Genomic DNA, 21,909 nt, shown 5'->3' on the forward strand with positions numbered 1-21,909 from the left:
GTATCTCCGTTAATAACATACATGCATGATATTTGTTTTGCAGGTTGCGTTGTGCGGATCGAAGGCGAATAGCTGTTTGGACAGATCTTATTATTTTTAGCTAATCTACAAAAATCAAGCACCAAAACACGATTCTGTGTTCAGCGCAACTTGATTCACACCTTGTCTATTGACCCACTACCCAATTTTCGTAAAACAGCTTTTCGCCTTCGATCCACACAACGCAACTTGCAAAACAAGTATCTCCGTTAATACATGCATGATATTTGTTTTGCAGGTTGCGTTGTGCGGATCGAAGGCGAATAGCTGTTTGGACAGATCTCACACTGAAAAAAAATTCTCGGCGTTTTTACCAAGGTCCGTTGGTACCTTTACCATCTCACTTTTTTTTACCAATTATTGGTATTTTTACCAATTATTGGTAATTTTACCAAGACAGATTGGTAAGCTTACCTAAAAACCGGTATTTTTACTGTTTTTTTCAGGTAAGACTACCACTTTTATTGGTAATCAATTCCCGGTAACTTTGCCATTTTATCTCGGTAATTCTACCACAGTCGATAAAAATATTGGCGTTTTTACCGGGGTCCAGTAAAATTACCGAGAAAGTCAATAATTTTACCGAGATATCTCGGTAAAATTACTAATTCCATAAATGTTAATTTTACCAAGAAAAAACTGGGATCAAATAGAACCCTGAATTCTAGGTAATTTTACCCTTTCCTTAGTAAATACACCGAGATTTTTTTCAGTGTATTATTTTTAGCTAATCTACAAAAATCAAGCACCAAAACACGATTCTGTGTTCAGCGCAACGTGATTCACACCTTGTCTATTGACCTACTACCCGATCTCCGTAAAACAGCTATTCGCCTTCGATCCACACAATGCAACTCGCAAAACAAATATCTCCGTTAATAACATGCATGCGCCGTGCAAAAGCATAGGCCATCGGGAACGACGCTCCACGATCAACTCTCCCTCCGGAGCGCTGCGAGCTGAGCTTCAACACCCTTAACCCGCTCCCCTCCCTCGCGACCTCCCTTGCTCCCGGTATTTTATTTCACAATCTCATTAAATTTGATTTTACAGTTTCTTTTCCTTCCGACGCTTTCGCATGCTCTCCCCCGAGAAACTACCTCCGGAGCAGCGTTGCTGAGTCTCGCGAAACGCCCCCCTCGCGATACATCGATCGTTCTACCATTTAAACCTATGGATGTGGATCGATGTTCAGATTGCCCGCAAGGAAGGCCTCGATAATCGATCCTTTATCATAGTTTCAAATGGAAAAATATCGATATCCGATTATTCACGCTTCGTCACGGTTGGAAAGTCGGAAAGTTCTCGCGGAACGGCAATGAGGCTGCCAAATCTCGGAAATTTCCAGAGGTTCTGTCGTTTCCCGGGCAAAAGAACGTAACTTCATTCAGAGGTTACAAAATAGACCAAAGAAATTCAATTTTCTACAAGAATGAATCCGTGCAATTTGTTCTCCATAATTCGTCACATTTTTGTACGAGATCAGAAAAAAAATCTGTAAAATTTTCAATTCGAAATGCCCCAGATCCTCCTAATAAAAACGCAATCTGCGAGGGGAAATTTGGCAACATTGAAATGAAGTTACTTTCTTTCTCGAGGAAAACGACGGTTTGGAGGAGCGAGTCCGGAGTTTTACAGTAACTTTGGCATCGGGTTATGACGCTTTCGCGTCTGAGATTGTCGTTTCTCGGGTAGAATTCGCAGTTTTTCCGCGGGAAATTGGAGAGTTTTCCGGGAAGTCGCGGCCTCTCAGTTTCTTCCTGGGGGTATCTCGTTGATCGCTCGCAGTAATGATCGTGTTACTGATACCCGGCCGAGGAGACGTTAGCGGCGGGTCGTGCTTAACGATGAATCGATGTATCTGCCGTTTAATCTATGGAAAAGGATCGATTATTAAGGTACACCTGAATAATCGATTCTTTACCATGGCTTCAAATGGGAAAATATCGATAGGTGATGACGAGGGACGACGCCGTTGGGAGGCGTTAATGCTGGTAGCTGTAAAATTCCGAGAGAAACATAGGTGCGCTCTTGACTTAGAGCTAAGATTCCATCCCGAGGGCTGCTGTTGTTTCGGAGCTTACCTGACTTCGTGAGTGAATATTTGCTTTTGGGAAGAGAGTTTTCTACGGATTTCTTGGGAGTCTCAGCCAGAATCGAGATAACAGATGCCGTAGAACCTTGAATCATTACGATCATATTACGTCGAGCTTTTTTACTCCCTAAATTTTCGTTTTTTGTCATCAAAGTTTGTTCTTCCATTCTACTGGGACGATTCTGAGGATTGGGGTATCGTGAAACGTAAAAGTCGAATTTTCAGTCAAATTTTCAAAAATCCAAGATGACAGAAGTGAGCTAATACGCTATCTAGGCACCTTCGAAAAAATTCCAACTTTGCCGCATCGATATATTTATTCTTTTTATGTTTAGTCTTAAATTCGACACTGGAAAAAAAAAAACAAAAAAAAAACACATTGGATCTAGATTCCAGACTCTTAAAAACATCGACAAGAAAAAAACTCTTGATTCAATCAGAATCTAGCTTAAATCAAGAACCAAGCCTCGTAATTTAAGCGGATTTCGTTTTAATTTAAGCAAAAATCCGATTGAATCAAGAGTACTTTTTCTTGTCAACGTTTCCAAGAATCTAGACTCTAGATCCAATGTGTTTTTTTCCAGTGGATGCACTCTCAGCTGCATTAGACCTCGATATCGGGGCGTTCCTCAACTACATATATTTGGGTTCAATCTATTTCGTTCTGTTTTATTTTTTCATTTGATCATTCGGAAGAATGTAATCAAAGTTTGTACTATTAGCATATTAGATGCAAAAGCACGAAAGTGATCTGAAAATGACTACGATTGTTAGTCAGTATGTTTCAGCGCATCATCAACTTTTCGAGCCCGTTCACTTGAAAAGATATACAATTTTGGATCCATTTTGTCCGGTCGAGGGTTCCCACTCATATTTGCCCCTCCCCCCCCCCATTTTTAAGAAAAGTATACCCATAGGCTTGAGTGATACAGTAAAAGGAAATGTTTCGTCATATCTCAGAAAAATAACGACGGATTCTTAAGTGTCCATATTTGTTTACTCGCACAAAAAAGGCGGCAAAAATTGCAACGTCGGAAATTGAGGTATGGATGTTTTTTACCTCGCCGTCAGTGATGAGAAAACGTGGGACTGTGCAAGTGCTAGAGTGTAATATCAGCGATCTTCTGTCATTTACTCTTGAACAATACCGTTGAAGGCGCTCGAAGCAACTATTCCACCACGAATGTATTGCACAGTATCAGCCGAAATTGAAGGCGCACTAACGTGCGTGAATTGACTGGCATCGGGGCTATTCACTGTATTGAGCTATTTTTAAGTTTCCACCTTAAGGCATATTTGAACCGCGGCTAGCAGAGCATATCCGCTATTGCCTTTAACGAAGCGCCTTAACTCTTTACAAGAGAGCGTTTGTGCGGATTCCTTTGATCATTTTAAGAAATTCGCCTCGTACTGTGCAGAAAATTCACAGCAATTTACTCAGCAATCCGCACAACCGTTTTCATGCGAAAATTGAATTGTCTACTTAAATTTGACAATAGTTGATGTGGCTTGGTTCCTTTTTGCTTCACGCGGTCCAGTTTATCTAACTCCGTCACCAATTTATTACAAATTGTAGTGAAACAAGAAAAATGACCAAAAACCCCCAGGCAAACGACCGTTTTACCCCTCGTATAACTTACGTATACATGTTCGTGAAATTTTGAACGAAAATACATAATTTTGTCGGGTACCGCCTTCTCCCGACTCCTTAAATCTGACACTTAAGCCTGGTCAACGGATTCTCCTTTTTCTCCCGGTTTATGGACCTCTTATCACTAATGATAATATTATTTTTATCAAAAATTCGGATCTAAAGCTTTACGCGTGACGTAATGGTCAGTCATCTAGTCACGCGTAAAGCCTTTATATCTCCTTTTTTTCAACTTTATGATGTCCGTTGATAATCTTGCACTTGCACTTACTGTTGATATCAATCCGTTATTAAACATGTAGTCCGCGACGCGTGAAGTTGCCTCCGCCTGGTCGAGGAAGTGTAGTGTGATTCCTGAACTTTGAACTTTATTCTTCGCTTCGTAAAAGTCCATACTTCACACGAAGAGGAAATGAGATTCCGTATTGAATAGAGAAAGTGCGTGGCCGTCTGATCTTCCCGCGTTTGCTTTTCAGCCAATCAGACACCCGAAGACCACTTTTGAACTCCTCATGGAAAATAACAGGGAAAATTGAAATAATTTTTTTTTATGTCGAATTCAACCAGTTTTTAGGGGGAAAATGTACGTGACTGACTTTTTTTGGATTTTGCGTTACCATAATAGATTCGACTTTCTTTAGAAAACACCGAAGATCTTGACTCTGAAATCTCAATGATATTCCACTTGAGTCAGCGGGACAGTCAAAAATCGTCACTTTGTAGCCAAAGTATCGCAAACGCTATGCGACGTTTTCAAAATTTCGGCCGCCATTTTAATTTTTTACAGAGAAATTCTTCAACGAAGCTGTCCGAAAATTTCACCGAATTTTCTTTGTGCTGCCGATGAAATTCAGTGAAATTTTTAAATAGATTCAGCCAACAATTTCTTTGTGAAAAAGTAAAATGGCGGCGGAAATTTTGGAACGCCGCATACCGCTTGTGATACTTTGGCCGGAGGCAGGTGACGAAATATCGACCCAAGTGCAAAAACAAAAATTGAATTTTTTTTAAATCAGGATCTTTGGTATATTTTAGAAGAAGTGGTACATATTATACATCAATAGAAACGCCATATCCTAGAAAAGTCAGCCATGGACATACTTTTCCCGAAAAATCAACTGAATTCGAAAAATAATATAGGCGATCGATCTCTCATGTTATTTTCCATAGGGAACTCAAAAGTTGTTTTCGGATGTCTCATTGGCTAAAAAGTGACCACAAGGCGATCAGGCGGTCACGCACTTTCTTTGTTCAATCAGACACTTATTTCCTCTTTATTTTCACAGAAAATTTTCCAGCACACTCAGTGAACCTCATCATCCCTGGAACAATAGGCTATAAAATGATCAAAGACTTGTACATCACACATGTCGAGGCCTTTGGTGGCCTCCTTCAAGTGTGGGCGCAGTGCGACATGACAAATTGCGAAAAATTGGAAAGGAACATCAAAAAGGTCTCTAACCTTTTAGAAACAAATGTCATCACAAATCCTATCGAACAGCTCTCTAACGGAAAACTCTGTCTATTGAAACTGAGAAACGACGAATATTTCCGGGTGAAAATCCTGTCGCTCCAAAAACTAGAGCAACAAACCATCCCTGTGTTTCTGGTGGACTATGGTAATATTATTGAAGTCCGTCTCCAGAGTTTAAGACTAATAGATACACACCAAGCTATGAATCCTTTCATCACCGGAATTCCATTCTTGGCGTCTCTTTTCTACGTTGCTGAGGTTCAAGCACCCGGCAATGGTTGGCCTCCTCAAGTGATGGACTTCATCAGGCAAATCTTGGCTTGCAAATGTTTCAAATGTAATATTTTAGACGGAGAGATACTAAAGAACTTGATTCAGATTTTTGTTGCGATAAACCCGCCAACCACCCTCTCAACTATTCTACTCTCAAGAGGTGTTGCAAGCTACATCACTGTTCAAACACAAACGGCTTTCATTCAATCTTTGACTCGACCTAACGGCCAAGAACAACGTCTGGCTCCTCCGAAATCGGTGATTAAAACCGATGCAACTGTGAATGCTCCGGGTGTAATTACGAGAAATACACAATCGATGACACCGATATCAACTGATATGATTGGCTCATCTAGTGGCATCGTCAGTGTTCCTGTACCTGCTGCTCCTTCCACGCCCCCCATCTTACGGAATCCCACTCCAGACATCACTGTTAAGCAATTTATTACAGTTAAATTTACACCCGGCTCTAGGCACACCGTGTATATTTCACACGTGGAGGATGGAGTGTTTGCTTTCGCTGTCCATTTAAAGGTGATTTTTTTTTGCAGCTGTTTTCAAGCAATTTAAAATGGGTAAATTCGACGGATTTAACCGAGATCGACTTACTTACATTATCTGACTTTTTCTCGTGTTCTATTTTTTGACAGATAACTAGAATTGTATCGTCTGTATATACTGCTCAGAGACATTTTGACTTTCGGTAGTGCCAATTTTTTTGAACGAGAATAAAAAATCCAACCAACCAAATTGGGTTTTTTTCCTCGGATCTTGGCCACCAACGTGTAGGTCTCAGGTATTTTCATCGATATTTCTTAGTCATTTGCCAACTGAAAATGACTCAGTTTTGAGTAGAAACATCACGAGTTTTTAGTGCTATATTTTCCGTCCCCAATTCCTGTTTTTTACATGTTAGTATTGTCTCTGGCTACTCCGTAAAAATTTGTATCTATGAACCGCAATCCCCAAATCTTTGGAATTGGAATCGGCACCAGACTTTCAAATTAGCAGCCCAATCTGCCGTTGAGATCATTCATTTAGTTGCATTTACGAGGAAGTTCTATGTCTACACCAATCAATTATTTTCTTCAGGCTGATGCTGAGAATTCGCTCCCTGACTTGATGAATGAAATAAATGGAAGCTACAAACCTGAGCCAATTGAGGGCATTTTGATGCCTGGCGCACCGTGCCTTGCAAACTCCACCTCGGACCGAGTTATATATCGAGCCGTTGTAATGGATGTGGCAGAGAATCAGGTTAAAGTCTATTATGTGGATTTTGGACACTCGGAGTGTTTATCTCCTTCGGACATTTTCAAGATTCCAACCAAGTAAGTCATTCAACTTTCTTTATGTGTCGATATCTCGTCTAAATCAGAGTCCTTTTACACTGAGAGTAAAGAGATCTTCTATACTATAAGCTCCAAGGCCTCCTATAATTTTGCATAACTGGTAACGCTTAGTTCCAGCGCTCTACCGGGCCGATTTTCATGATTTTTGCGGCAATCGACGGACAATTGTCTCGAGATGAGCTCGTTTTGTTCAGATTTTCAAAATATGACCCACGTTTTTTTTATATATTACATGGTAAAGTTGCGAATCGTCCCATTTAAACAATGTAAATTTATATTTTTTGTCATAGTTCGTTTGAGCGTTCTACAAAGCCAATTTCCATGATTTTTACGGTTATCGAAAGGTGATAAGTCCTAGATGAGCTCGTTTTAATCAGATTTTGTAAATAGGACCTAGGTTTTTTCATATAAAAGAAGATCAGAAAGCTTAAAAAGGGGGCAAAATTTGAAATTCCCGCCAATAAAAAATGGCGAGAATTTTAAATTTAGCGGAATATTGAAATAAGCGGGAAATGCAGAATCTTGGTCTGTTGGTACGGTAAGGTAGGTGAATAGAAGGTATGCTCCTTTGGCATAGACTATCCAAAAGCGATAGAACGCTTTGTTTCGTTTCGTTTCAGTTTTTGCGAGAAGTTTGAAATAAATGCCGATTTTTTTATTTAATTCTTATTGGTTCAATTGCTCCCGGCCAGAGGGAGATTGGTCAAATGAGAGTCGAGTATGAACATCTTTCATTTTTTGGTCGTTCTTTTGTCAAAGCGGGCCTAATACAGCGCGAAGCGCCCTCCGGGGGTTGGGCCTCGTAACGGCCAGGGGGCATGGCCCCCTAGTACAAATCTATTTCTGATCGGTTCCCGTATTTTAGCCCTCCACAGTGTCACAAACGGAATAAAGATTACATGTTCACCACTTGCAAAGGTAATACACCAGAATAGACCGGGAAATTTCCGTTCCGGCAAGGAACTAACAGAATGAGAGAAGGAACGAAGACATGAATTCGGGAATGAGTTGATCGAAGATTACAGAAAACGTTCAATTTGAGCAATCTTTATTCTCAACTGTGACATCCATGAGCCGTGCTGTCTCATCCCTCCCTATAAAGGGACTCTGGTCTAAACTAAAAAAAAACATATACATTTAGTTTTTTTCAGTGTGGCAGCGAGACGTCGTCGCTTGGGTATCGCTGATACTTCAAGTACAATTATTTAGTAGGTTTTCAGAATTAATTTTATTTCACAAAGTTAAAAAACGAGGCCCGATTGCATCTCTCCTACCATCGGATGTGTTGTTTAAGCAACCCTTGAAGAGCCACCACAAATAAAACACACAGAAGCATCACAACAACAAAACAGAGCAAGGAAAAGGACGCGCGTGGATAACGGCGCTGATATACAACTATTCGTGCTTGATGGATGTCCGTGTTGCATCTGCAAAATTGAAGGCGCGATGGTGCGAGGCATGAACTTACAATGCTCTCCTACTTATGCTGATGTGACGAAAAATGAAAATTTAGGGGTCAAAGAGCTTATCGTAATTAAACAGTACTAAATCCAAAGGGAGATCAAAACTGAGAACAAAACTTCCACCTCTTTCAGTTTTTCACTGAAATATGTTAGAAGGTCTTTCTTCTCAACTCTACTTCTACTATATTGTTTTATCTCGCTGTCGCTCTTCCCCCAGAATTATTTGGACACATTCACTGTTCCATAATCCTCTTACTTGCAGTACTCGGACCGTAATTTGGACGTATTTCTACCAAACAGACCTATGTGGAGGTGAGAAATATGAGGTGTGCTCGTTAGTTCTCTTTGCGTGGCAAGTGAATGAGAATAATAAAGCGCCAGTGACGTCAGCGGTAAGAATCGAGACGGGGCCACGACGGGGAGATCGTCGTCGGGGCGCATTAACTCATGAGCCCTGTCCACAACGCTCTCTTGCCATGCCCGCGGCTCATGAGTCTCGCATTCAGTTGGCACATAGGTCTGTTTGATAGAATGTAAAATCCCGCTTTTCCAATTCTTCAAAAGGAATCACGCCCACTTTTACACTTCTTCTTATGCAGCTTTCTAGAGCACACCCCATATTTTTCACCTCCACATAGGTCTGTTTGGTAGAAATACGTCCAATTAGTGGTTCCTCTCTCTTAAAAGTATCTTTGTAGTGAAAAAAATGCGGATATGTTTAGAATTGCATTTTGCAAAAAGGAACCAAGAGCATTGTAATGTTGCTAAGATTGGGCAACTCCTCTTGTTTATTTTGAAGAAAAACCTGATCATCTATGAGAAATTTCTGTTTTACACCCTAGAAACTGATAAATTTAAGACAATAATTACCAAGTTCGTTTCATTATTTGCATAATTTCAGTACTTTTCTTGCAAATGATAAAAGTTGCACAGTCTCAGCAACAGTGCAATACTTTTGATTTTTTTTTTGGTAAATGCAATTCATTTCTAAATGGAGCGTACTCGTTAGTTTTTTTTACAGCTATGCAATTAGCATTTACCTCATTTAAAGAGTTTTTTTTTTCTAAATTTGACGTGTTAGCCATAAGTTGAAATTTTTCAATTACTGCAATTTCACCATTGGTAACCCATATGTTTACATCCTTTTTAGATTCATGACACAAAAAGTTATGGCCACGAAATTTTCGCTAGCCGGCGTTAGAGAAGACCCCGCATGGAGACTAAAGACTGTGAAAACCTACTTCCTTGGGTTTGTTTATGACAAGGAATTAATCATGGATGTCACAAGTAACAAAACACCTTCGCCAACACATTCTTGCGATTTATACTACAACGGTTACAATGTCAGAGAGTTATTGCAGGAGCAGTTGGATAAAATTGTTCCGTTCGCCCACCGTGACCCTTTGACCATTGCAGTGTTCAAGTGACGGTCAACGTGATAGGCTTTACAATGGATCACTAAACAAGGTACGAATTTCAACATTCTGATACATGTTTCTTAATCAAAATTTCACGTAAAATACGATGCGCTCAACGAAAATCACCGATATCAACTCCTTACGAAGATATTTAATGATTCTTGGTGCGTGAATTCAAACTATCCGCTCATGAAAACTCGATGCTCTACGTGATTCACATCGCGCACTAAACGTTATCATGACAGTCTCTGCGATATAAAAATCTGGCAACCTTAATCTTGACACTTTGGCTCATCTATTACAAATAGCTTATAGTTTGAACAACACATGGTGGGAAATGAACATTGCTCGATTGAGCAGCTTGCTGAAACCGTTGTAGTGCGCGATTTGACTCATGTAGAGCTTTGAGTTTCTTGTGAGCGGGCAGTTCAAATTCCTCGTAACCAATGTGAAATGAAAACGTCAATATCTTTGTTAGAAGTTGGTTTCAGTAATTTTCGTTGCGCAAATCGTATTCTACGTGAAATTCTGGTCAAGAAACATGTATCAGATTGCTTAAATTCGTACCTTGTCTAGTGGTTCATTGAATTGAGCTGCAAAGTAGTTGCTGATTTGGTTAATAGTTGTTTGCATATTGCGGAGAAATCAAGTTCCTCCTTTCCACGGTGAGGTGATCGACTCCTAGTCCTATTTTAATCTCGGAAAACTACACGGAAAAAAATGGATTTCTGATTTAACAATTCAATTGTTGAAAAATGTGTCCGACATGTTTCAAATGTACATTTTACAATAGTGGAAAGCTAATTTAACCACAAAGGCGGTTAAATTAGCATTCTTTAATTGTAAAATCTACATTGGAACATGTTGGAAACTTTTTTTAGCTACAAAATCGTTAAATCCGCAATTTCATTTTTTTCCGTGTGGTGCTGCCAGTCTTACGGGACCAAAGATTCTGGGATTCCTAACTATTTTATTCCGAGTTTTTCCGGATGAAAATATATGACATAGGCGTAAAGATAGAAGTGTGCATTTTTTTTTTTTTTTTTTTTTTTTTTTTTTTGTGGGGGGAGGCTTCTGAAATAAGGAAATAATAGATAAGGTTTAGTACGATTTTTAAAAAAAGATAATCGGGTACGTTCTGTTATTTAAGCTCAGAGATAATGTCGACCCACCGCAGGCTGTTAAAAGCGTTTTTAACATCGATGCCAATTAGGCATAGCATGTTACGCTTATTGTAGGGAACTTTGCGATTACTCTCATATAGCTCTATCACACGTCTCATGGCTTGCACAGTCGAGCGTTCTTAACAATCGAGTTGTGTTCATTCCACGGAGAAATTCTCGGGTTGAATTCGACGGGTTAAGGCGGGGGTTAATAGGACTATCTTTATTAATCTTATGAGAGTAAGGCTCAGTAACGCGGAAAATGGCAGGGAACGTCCATTAGAAAAGACGACGGATTTGAAAATTTCAATTTTTAAAGAAGGGAAACAGAGTTTTAAACGGAATGGTGGGGTCAACGTGAGGTCAAGCAGGCATTTGAAAGTGAAATGTGGGGGAGAAATAACCTGTGAATGGTTGCACTGTGAACACCAGACGAGAAAGCGCATTCTTCAGTTTAAAATATAGCGGACTGGCTCTAATAACACGAAATTGTACAGGATTTAGATTATTCACATTATAATACATAACATAAGATTAGAGCTTAAGGTTAGGATGAAAATGGTGGTGCCCTAAACACAAAATTAGGGTCTGTAGTAAAAAAAAAAGACCGGTGAGACAAACAAATTGCGGATCGAAGTTGAACAATTTCGTCAAATCAGGGCATGTTTCTGAAAACGTTTCAGAAATATTGAAAAAAAGTTTACGGTAATATTGTTTTATTATTTTTGAAACTTTGCAAACATATTTAAAACATATAGTTATGAGAGCACTTTTATAATGCCAACAACATTTCGTAAGTACATCGTAAATATTTACGATGTATTTTCGATGTTATTGAAATATTTACAAAATAATAAACATTTTATTAAATGCTTACACAATTTCGTAAACTAATTTTTCCTTTTTCTAGTTGGTAAGTAGCGCATGTGAAGTGTACATGTTTGCTAGTTGGTGGCGCTTTTTAGTTATGGAGTGTACATGTTTGCTAGTTGGTGATGCACTCTAGTTGTGGAGTGTACAAGTGCACGAAACGTACATCAGACATTTATTATTCGAATACATTTTGTACATTCTGATGTTACACAGATTAATTAGAGACTATATTACTATTGTTGGGACCGAAACCATCCTGTTGAATACTACATCAGGGAATTGGGTTTGAGTATGCAAAACTTCGTACTTGAATAAATAAGCACACGCTGCTAAGAATACTATTTAACTTAAGATAATATCTGCTCGGAGATGAGAGCGGGTCTCATTGCTTGTCCGTGTGATCAATCATTATAAACCATTATTTTTTGACCGGTTTTCATTTTCGTTCCTGAATTTTTGGATAAATTAAACCACCTGGTAACAAAATTATTTTAACTCATTCCTTTTGACCCGAACTAGCTTCCTTTGAAAATTTAGAGTATTGGGACACATCTGCTCTGGTTTTGAGTGTGATCACTTTAGCACACTGATTTTAAAATACTTCAGCAATTTTTGCCTCAATGGGTCAGTTGCGCTGGTCACAGAACCGCGTTTTGGTGCTTTCTTTTTGCAGATCAAATAAAAATTATAAGATCCGTTGCGCCTTGAAAAACTCGATTTATGACGTCATCCACCTTGATAGAACATACCATGTTATGCACTACCGCGGTGGATGACGTCAGAAACCCGACTTTTCGAAAGACAATATCCCGGCTAATATTCAACGTAGAAAGTTGCTGTTTGAACAAATCTTCTTATTTTTAGCTACTCTACAAGCATCAAGCAACAAAACACGATTCTGTTACCAGTGCAAATAGCTCATTCATTGCCTCTTTTTGATCCTCAATTATGTAAACGCTCCCCTAAAAATGATAAGTAGGTCTCATATCGGTACAATGTTCCGTTCCCCGGGCGCGATGTTTCTGATCAGGGAACGGATCTACATACCATATGAGGTGATGAGTTTCAGAAATATCAGGCATTGCAGATTCTAAGTCTGTCCTGATATAGGCTAGAACCTATACTCATACAGAGTGGCCAAAAGCAAGTGGATGGATTCTACTGACATGACTAGAATTTTCACCAGCATCAGAGAGTTACGTTCCAACTGATATATCAGTAGATTTTACAGACTCGGACTTATTTGACTGATTTGATTTCTGCTACACGCGGTGCACATGTACTCCGGTACCTAATTTCACTCCTTAATTTTTAAGGGCGTGGAACAGACTTACGGCGCTTTTGCATTGTAATGTTGCCAGGGCACCGAAGGAGAGTCGTTCCTTCACGTCCCACAGTGGATTGAGTCAATTACAGAGGTCGGACATGAAGTTTTCAACTAAAACTGTAGATTTTGATGTTCGATTCGCCACATTGTAAATTTTAATGGGTGCTTCTAAAACAACGGGGATGTTGTATGTGTGAGGAATTTGCGATTTGACGGTTGATTCTCATGCAAAAGTTCGCAAGAAACACGATGGTGCCACTGGTTTTCTCTAAAATTAACTCCCAAGCTCAAAAAAAGCTCTCAAGTTGAGGCCAAAATGGAGGGGATATCCCACGCTATCCTGAGAGTCCACCTCTACATCAAGACAGTCTCTCCATGCAAAGATAGGGAGTAATTACATTGACAGGGCTACCACTTTATTTGAGGACTCTAAAACTGAAAACACGGCAACCCTGCTAATGTATTTGCTCCCTATCTTTGCATGGAGAGTTTGTCTTGATGTAGAGGTGGACTCTCAGGATAGCGTGGGATATCCCCTCCATTTTGGCCTCAACTTGAGAGCTTTTTTTTAGTTTGGGAGATGATTTCAGAGAAAACCAGTGGCACCATCGTTTTTCTCGCGAACTTTTACATAAGAATCAACAGTCAAATCGCAAATTCCTCACACATGCAACATCTCCATTTCACGATGAAACCAATAGAACCACTTTAAAACCACAAAATTTTGTATGGACGGGGTGTAAGCTTTTGAAATCTCCAAATTTTGTCTAACCTCTCCCGTTGACTAGATCCACTGTGAGTTCCGAGCAACAACGCAACAATTAATCGGGTGACAATCGACGGACAAGCGAGCTGGAGCTCACGAGAGAGTCACTCGGCATGATTAAGAAACGAAGAAACGGATCCAAGACAATACTGCCGTGCAAAGTAAAAACACCGTATGAATCTTCAGGCGTTGCCAAATTTCCTTTGATAAAAAACAAAATTCCTGCTACACTTACGAACGTTTTTCATCTAATTTTCCGGATAATTTTCCTCGCAATTTCAACTAAAGCCCCTGAAAGTTTCAAGGAAAAACATTCATAAATTCCCTCAATAATAAACATTTTATCGAATGAAATTTGGCAACGCTCGAGTGTTCATACGGCGTTCTTCCTCAGCGCGGCGGAACACGACCGACGCGCAAAGTAAACACACGCGAAACACACAAAAAATAGCGCGAGAAAAATAGGCTATTATCACCGAGACGCGTGTCGATTCCCCCCTCCCCCTTCCCCGACCGTAGCGGGGGGTGAGGGCGCCCTCCCGCCGCAGGGCGCGAGCAACTCGGAAACTTGTGAAAGGGATAAAAAGTTCCGGCAGCGGGGGCGGGGGCTGGGGGGAGGCACTCACTAATGGTGCGGAACTTGTGTGTGTACGTTGATTGAAGTGGTCGCTTTACGCTCTCTAGGAGTGAAACGCACTTGAGAGTTAGCGCTAAGGTTATTCACTATCCCTCCCTCCCCCCCCATCCCCGGCCGGTGCAGCTCCGTGAAAGCCCTGGCGGTGGAGATTTTTCCCGCCCCCGCCCCGCGAGCCGCGTTCTGTGGATCGGACCGATATTTACACTGCGAGCCGCGGATCCTTATACATCCGGGAAATATGTTTATTCTTCGCGCATTGACCGGTCTTGATCGCCGTTTGTCGAGCTGTGCTGCCGTGTTAAGCAGGAGTAACGCCGTATGAACATCTGAAAGTTGCCACGTTTCGTCACCTTCCGGTGGAAGTATCACGAGCACCATGCGACGTTTCAAAATTTCCGCCGCCTTTTTATTTTTATACAGAAAAATTTCAGGCCAGCGCAACACGCGTATCGGCGCCTACAAGACTGAAGGATACTTCACGCATTGCGCATAAAATTTGATTAACGACTACAGGAATACTTCACGCATTGCACCTATGCGCAATGCTTGAAGTATTCCTGCAGTCTTGTAGGCGCTGATACGCAACTCGCGCTGGCCGCACTGTGTGTTCGCCTGTAATACTCAAACTCGCGGAGTCAGCGTTCTCCAACTCATGATTTTGACATTTTTTACAGCATTTTTCTCCAGGAGTAACGCCGTATGAACATCTGAAAGTTGCCACATTTCTTCACCTTCCGGCCGAAGTATCACGAGCACCATGCGTTGTTTCAAAATTTCCGCCGCCTTTTTATTTTTACACAGAGAAATCCGGTTGCATCTGTTTGAGAATTTCACTGAATTTTATCGACCGCAAAAAGAAAACTCAGTAAAATTTTTGGACACCTTCGTTGAACAATTTCCCTGTAAAAAAATAATATGGCGACAGAAATTTTGAAACGTCGCATGGTGCTTGTGATACTCTGACCGGAAGGTGACGATTCACCCTCGATAAAAACATATTTTCGAGGAAAGTTATGAGTATTTTACAATTGAATGTTCAGAATTTGTTTGAGATTGGATGGAGTTGAGGAGAATAATCACGTCTACCTTGCAATATTTCAAACTATCTTCACTCCTAATCTTTTGGAAAGAAACTAACCATCATCACGAAAAGTATTGCAATTTTCCTCGCCCGTATGAAACGTATTACCTTAAAACTCAAGGAAAAATGTTAGTTCATGGTTTCCTTCCTAAAATTAAAAAAGAAGATGAGATTTTGAAACAGTCTCATGTAGATGTGATTATTTGTCTTGAGTTCGTTGACATGAAACGTATTTCACTGTGGAATCGTTACTTGTTTACTATAGATAACATGAATGAGATTCGAATCTTTGATTCTGAAAATTTAGTTTCGGTTTTCCATTGTTTTCGTGTACGAGGAGTAGAAAGCCGTTTAACGGAAGTCTTAGAAACCCATGCTTGCTTATGACTGGTGCCGAATGACATCATTCGGTTCGGCGCGTTAACGGGGAGTTTTAAAGTTGCGTAAAAATTCCGCTTTTTGAATTACGTATTCCTCGGGTTCTGAGTTACTTCTTTGCATTTTTAATGTGCGCATCGCATTTCACGCGACATTAACCGTAAACTGCATCCGCGAGGTTAAAATTTGTTTACGGTTTAGCGACCCATTCAAACGACATTAATCAACACAGATAAAGCAGACATTTCAAAATCATGAGATGATCATTCTGCTGACTCCATGAGATTTAATATTAGAGCCAATCGTGGTGCGGCGCGTCGTGCGGCCAGCGCAACACGCGTATTGGCGCCTACAAGACTGCAAGGATACTTCACGCATTGCGCAGAGAATTCGATACACGACTACAGGGATACTTCACGCATTGCACCTACCCTACGCGCAATGCTTGAAGTATTCCTGCAGTCTTGTAGGGGCTGATACGCACCTCGCGCTGGCCGCATAATCAAACTCGGCGTCAGCGTTTTCCAACTCAAGGTTTTGAATTTTCTTTTCATAGCATGTTTCAACCAATGTTTTTGTTTTACCGATTTGAAGAGTCCTTCATATTTACCAAAATGTTTTCATAATATTCATGATTTGCGGAAATATTGCGCTTTTAAAACTGCACATTCCTCGAGTTCGGAGTCACTTCCTTGCATTTTCAATGTGCGCATCGTATTCTACGCGTCATTAACATTTGGAAAAGTGTATGCGCAAAGTTTGTTTGTTTATAGTTTAGTAACCCGTTTCCAAGATGAAAAAAATGCCACGCACTTAAATCGAAAACTGCCACGCATTTAAGCGGAAAGCAGCCTCAAATATATTAGGAGGGGTCAAGTAGATTTCTTTATGATTTATTTTTCTTTTTCGTAACTTCAAATATCCCTCAGGGGATAATCCCACGCTTGCCGTCCCTAAATTCCCACCCCCTCAGTCCCTAATCTAGCCAGCCCCAGGTGACCGTCATTCGAAAACATCAAACTCGGGTCAACTGGCCGGGAATCGAACCCAGAACCTCCCGACGGGAGGCCGACATGATAGATTATGATAGAGTTTTATAATAGATTTGATATAGACATGATTCTTTATGATAGATTTTGTTTTTTCATGGTTTAGTAACCCGTTTCCAAGATGAAAAATATGCCACGCATTTAAATAGAAAACTGCCACGCATTTAAGTAGAAAACTGCCTCACATTTCTTAGGAGGGGCCAAGTAGATTTCTAGGGGGAAGGCGGGGGGCTAGTTCTGCCCGTGACGCTCTTCTGTCTGAAAAACTAGCAGCGGAAACTAGCTGGCGAGCAGTTCGAGTCCTCGAAGAAAAGTAACAGACGCCATTATCACCGCACGCGAGAGTGGCAGTTGACACGGAAAGGAAGCGGTAGGAGCTCCCCGTTACGTGTGTAGTTATTTAATCCTGTAAAAGCAATGAATGAACTCGAATGCAAATTTACCCCCCCCCCCTCCCCTCACGCCGTCGCGTCGTCACTTCCATACGAGTCCCGCGAGTGCAACACCTAACACGAGAACCGTTTCATTCAGATTGCACCGAGGCTCCCCCTTCCCCCGGCGCGGGGAAGGGGGGGGGAGGGTCCGTCGGAGTCTAGCCCACGAATTATTCGCATCAGTTACCGAAGCGCCCGGATTGAGAAATACATACCGATGGAAATAAATTTATTTTTCAATTTACCTCCTCTCCCTTACGATGCTCGAGAGCTGGCCGCTTTGAGAGAAAAATGGCTTCGAATCGTCTGTTCCCCGGCGAAAGAACGTAACTACATTTCGACGGTGCAAAAGTTTAATTCGTAAATTGTATTTTTGGCAGCAAAATTTCGGGTATTTCTCACGGCAAGCAAGAAAAAAAACACTGTGCCTGGACTGTAAATTCATGAATTTACAGTCCAGATCCAGGTCCAGTGAATCCTTAAATTCATGAATAATTACCAAATATAAAGCGCTCTTCCATCCGCTTTCTCTAACTGCGGGCTAATTGTTGAAATTAATAGACAAAGCTTTCGAAAAAGGAGACAAAAAGTATATGGAGGGATCCTATTGGTGGAAGGGGGTGGTTGCAATGGACAAAGGAGGTAGATAATAGACTAACTAACGGCAACCCACGAAAGACCAATAGTTCGTCCATCATTTTCTCCGTTAGTCTATAGGACCATTTCAACCAATAGGATAGCTCCAAGCTCCATACGCCCTATGTCTTCTTCGTCTATAGCTTTGTCAATCAATTTTAACAATCAGCTCAAAGCTTTATTTCTTCCCTCTTTCTTCCCTCTATCTTCCCTCTTTCTTCCTTCTTTCTTCCCTCTTTTTCCCTCTTCCCTCCCTTTTTCTTCCCTCTTTCGTCCCTCTTTCGTCCCTCTTTCGTCCCTTTTTCGTCCCTCTTTCTTCCCTATTTCAACAATCAGCTCAAAGCTTTATTTCTTCCCTCTTTCTTCCCTCTTACTTCCTGCTTTCTTCCCTCTTCCCTCCCTTTTTCTTCCCTCTTTCGTCCCTCTTTCGTCCCTCTTTCGTCCCTTTTTCGCCCCTCTTTCTTCCATCTTTCTTCCCTCTTTCTTCCCTCTTTCTTCCCTCTTTCTTCCTTCTTTCTTCCCTCTTTCTTCCCTGTTTTTCCCTGTTCTTCCCCTTTTTTCTTCCCTCTTTCGTCCCTCTTCCTTCCCTCTTTCTTCCACCTTTGTTTTGGGGCAAATGAGGGGGATGCACGCCCCCCTTGGATCTATCTATGAGTCATTTTGGTTGATACGCAAAAAGGAGTAACCTACAGTATAACCTTAAACACAGAGATTGTATAACCGTGTGAAAAGTTTATATGTATTTCGGGTTCTAAAAAGGGACGATATACGTTCCGGCTGGGCCACTCGGCTCACCATCGAACGGCTCCCGGTGAGATGACAGCGACAAGCAGGAGCGTTGTCGACAACCGCGAGTCGTCTCACCATAAATCACGCACAGGAGTCACGGGTGTCAACGGGTTGATAACTCTATTAGGGCCGTGACAAACCGCCGTCGAGCCCGCAACAAGTGGCGAACACGAGTTAATCGGCTTCCTACAACCCCGCTCAACAACTTTTCGATTTTACCCGCTGGAGCTGGAATTCGCAATGGGCCTTTTGCAACCTTCAGCTGGGTGGTTTCACGATAACTGGAATAGCTGTCGCCGTAACAGACAGCACATTTTTCGGTCATATTTTTAGTAGAAATGATAATCACTCGAATTTTTCGCATTAATCTTCAAAGGGTTGCGTATTACATCGCTTTCTAATGATTTATTGCTCTACTTCTCAATTAATATTAAGTGAATTCCAAAAATGTGCTGTCTGTTACGCGGTAAAAAGTCAGCGTAACAGACAGCACATTTTCGGCCATTTATATATTAAAATTGAAAAGGAGAGCGATAAATCTTTGAAAAACGTTATAACACGTAAACTTGTGTAGATTATTGCAAAATAATTTGTGTGATTATCATTACTACTAAAAATATGACCGAAAAATGTGTTGTCTGTTACGGCGACAAAACTACTCCAGTTATTGCTATAAGCCTAACACCAAGCGGAGCGGTGACGCATTGGCGCCTACAAACCTAACAGGGATACTTCACGCATTGCGCGGCGACGCACTGGCGCCTACAAACCTAACAGGGATACTTCACGCATTGCGCGGCGACGCACTGGTGCCTACAAACCTAACAGGGATACTTCACGCATTGCGCAATGCGTGAAGTATCCCTGTTAGGTTTGTAGGTACCAATGCGCGTTTCGCGCTCTCTGCCGCCCGCCGCGCCGCAGCGTGCCACGACGTCTGAAGCAACTATTTCACACCAGAGGTATTGTATCCACCACAGTATCATAAGAAATTGAAAGCGCTCCAACATATTAAGAATGACTGGCATCATTCAAAAGTACGGAGCTTTCCTCGCAAAATAAATCAAGATACTACGGCACAAAAAGAGAGCGGTAGTCCAAAAACTAACTAAGTCCTAGTATCCGTATTTAGTAACGTTTAGCATAAACTTTATCGTCTGGCTGTTGCTTAATCGCCATCGGCTATAAAAGGCTATAAGAAATTGTACAGCCGGCTACAGAAGCTATTGGAAATCTTACAGCCGGCTGTAGGTATACAGTATTTTGGAACACACATTCTACTGCCAATTTTTACCGGGATGATTCAATTAAACTCGACGGGGAAAAAATTCGAGTTACATTTCCGAGTCGATTTGTAAACTCTTTTGGATGTGTTCTCCAGGAGGCGCTATAAAATAAAGATGTAGATAAGCTGGAACTCGCAGAGCTATCTTAGAAGCGGGCGACAAACGAGCGTCCCCGAGTCCGAAGCGCGACCCCCTCCGCGGGCCCTCGGCCATAATTTTTATCGTCTCATTAGTGTCTATTCCGACAGTTGGAGTCTCCCGGAGGGTCGTTACCGGCTAGTTTATCGCCGCCCGATAATCGAGCCCCACGAACAAATCATCTCGGCCCGGAGTTGCCGGTCCCGGCCACCGGTGGCTCTGGGTTCGGCCGCCCCGGCGATCAGATAAGAGCAGTTGACAACCCGGGAGTGTCAAGTTGTTTGGTCTGTCACTCCGTTTTCATTGTTCCCTTGTTTGCGTTCCGCGGGTACTTTTGTGTTCCCTCGTTTGGCTGTTTGGATACCCGGCCCAGGAACAAATGAGGCGCGACCGACGGTGGGCTCGGCTGACGTAACGGGCGCGGATGAGATCTTAGAGGATGGTCGGTCGTGAAAAACGTGACGCTCCGGTTTTCAGCTAGAGTAGCCGCACCGAAAACAAAAATATGCTGACTTAACATTCGACAGGTCGACGGGTCGTTACAACTGTAGCACTGAAAAAAAAAATAAAACTCCGGTCGTGGGAGCCGCAATTACGGGCTATACAGACATACCGTCCGTTCCGGGCTCAAAGACCGAAATATCGGTTGCTGGAGCCGTAGCTTCGGCCTCTGAACCCGGAGCAATCGAAGTTACGCCTCCAGCAGCCGGAATTTTCGGCCTTTGAGCCCAGAACGGACGGTATGTCTATAAAGCCCGTAATTGTGGCTCCCACGGCCGGAGCTTTTTTTTTCAGTGAATGATAAATCACTCTCTGTAACCAGTGTAAGTGTGAGAAACACACACTTACACTGGTTGCTAATCGTATAGAACACGAATGATACCAATGTGGGAGAAATCGCGAATATGTACTACCACACATACATAACGCTTAAATAGATCTTATTCCATTTTGCTAACCTATAATCTTGAACCACTAAAACATGATTTGGAGCTGGAGCAACTGACTCATGGGTGTGGGAAACTTAGAAAACTGTTATAGGCGTTTTTAAGTAAGAATTTTACTGATTCTTCTGCTAATCACACGCAAAAATCAGACAAATTTTGGACAGTAACTTTACAGTCACATTTTTGTAATTGAGGCAATTTTGTTACGCTGGAATGGAATCACGCCACTCCGCCTCAAAGACGACGAATTGTGGAAAAAAATACCACCGTCACGCAAAAGTTACTGTCACACGATCAAACTGTGCTACCATTTTCTAAAGATCAGGAGTTGTAATTGGCTTATTCGATGACTTGGACTAATCGCAGCATTTGACCTTGATATATTTATTGCACGGTTTGGTCGTATGACATTATGGCTATTATTATGTCGGAGCAAAGAATACTTTCACAATGAACGCTATTCCGTCATATTTGAGTCACATTTTGAAATGAGGAACCACTATCTATGGCTATCCCATAAAAGCACATATTTGCGTAGGGAAACCAATGGCATGCATGTTGTTTCTAAAATGGGCCAGAAATAGTGGTTCCTTCTTGCAAAATGTAATCCATTTAACCCTCGAGGTGCGCTAATGAAATT

General features: G+C 41.5%; 1 protein-coding gene across 5 annotated transcripts; it reads left to right on the top strand.

The window, feature by feature from the left end:
- Positions 1–3,991: 3,991 nt before the first annotated feature.
- On the top strand, positions 3,992–11,809 carry LOC109030924 (tudor domain-containing protein 6). Of its 5 annotated transcripts, none has more exons than XM_019042157.2 (4): positions 3,992–4,132; positions 5,072–6,066; positions 6,625–6,863; positions 9,498–11,809. In XM_019042157.2, exons 2-4 carry the CDS (start codon positions 5,128–5,130, stop codon positions 9,772–9,774), a joined length of 1,455 nt encoding a protein of 484 aa, XP_018897702.2. In that variant the 5' UTR covers positions 3,992–4,132; positions 5,072–5,127; the 3' UTR covers positions 9,775–11,809. The 5 variants fall into 5 exon arrangements, with proteins under 5 accessions (XP_018897702.2, XP_018897701.2, XP_072161048.1 ...); XM_019042156.2 differs by having other exon boundaries at positions 3,992–4,127; XM_072304947.1 differs by having other exon boundaries at positions 4,038–4,167.
- The last annotated feature ends 10,100 nt before the right edge of the window (positions 11,810–21,909 follow it).

The sequence above is a fragment of the Bemisia tabaci genome, chromosome 10, assembly GCF_918797505.1.
Source record: "Bemisia tabaci chromosome 10, PGI_BMITA_v3".
NCBI lineage: Eukaryota > Metazoa > Arthropoda > Insecta > Hemiptera > Aleyrodidae > Bemisia > Bemisia tabaci.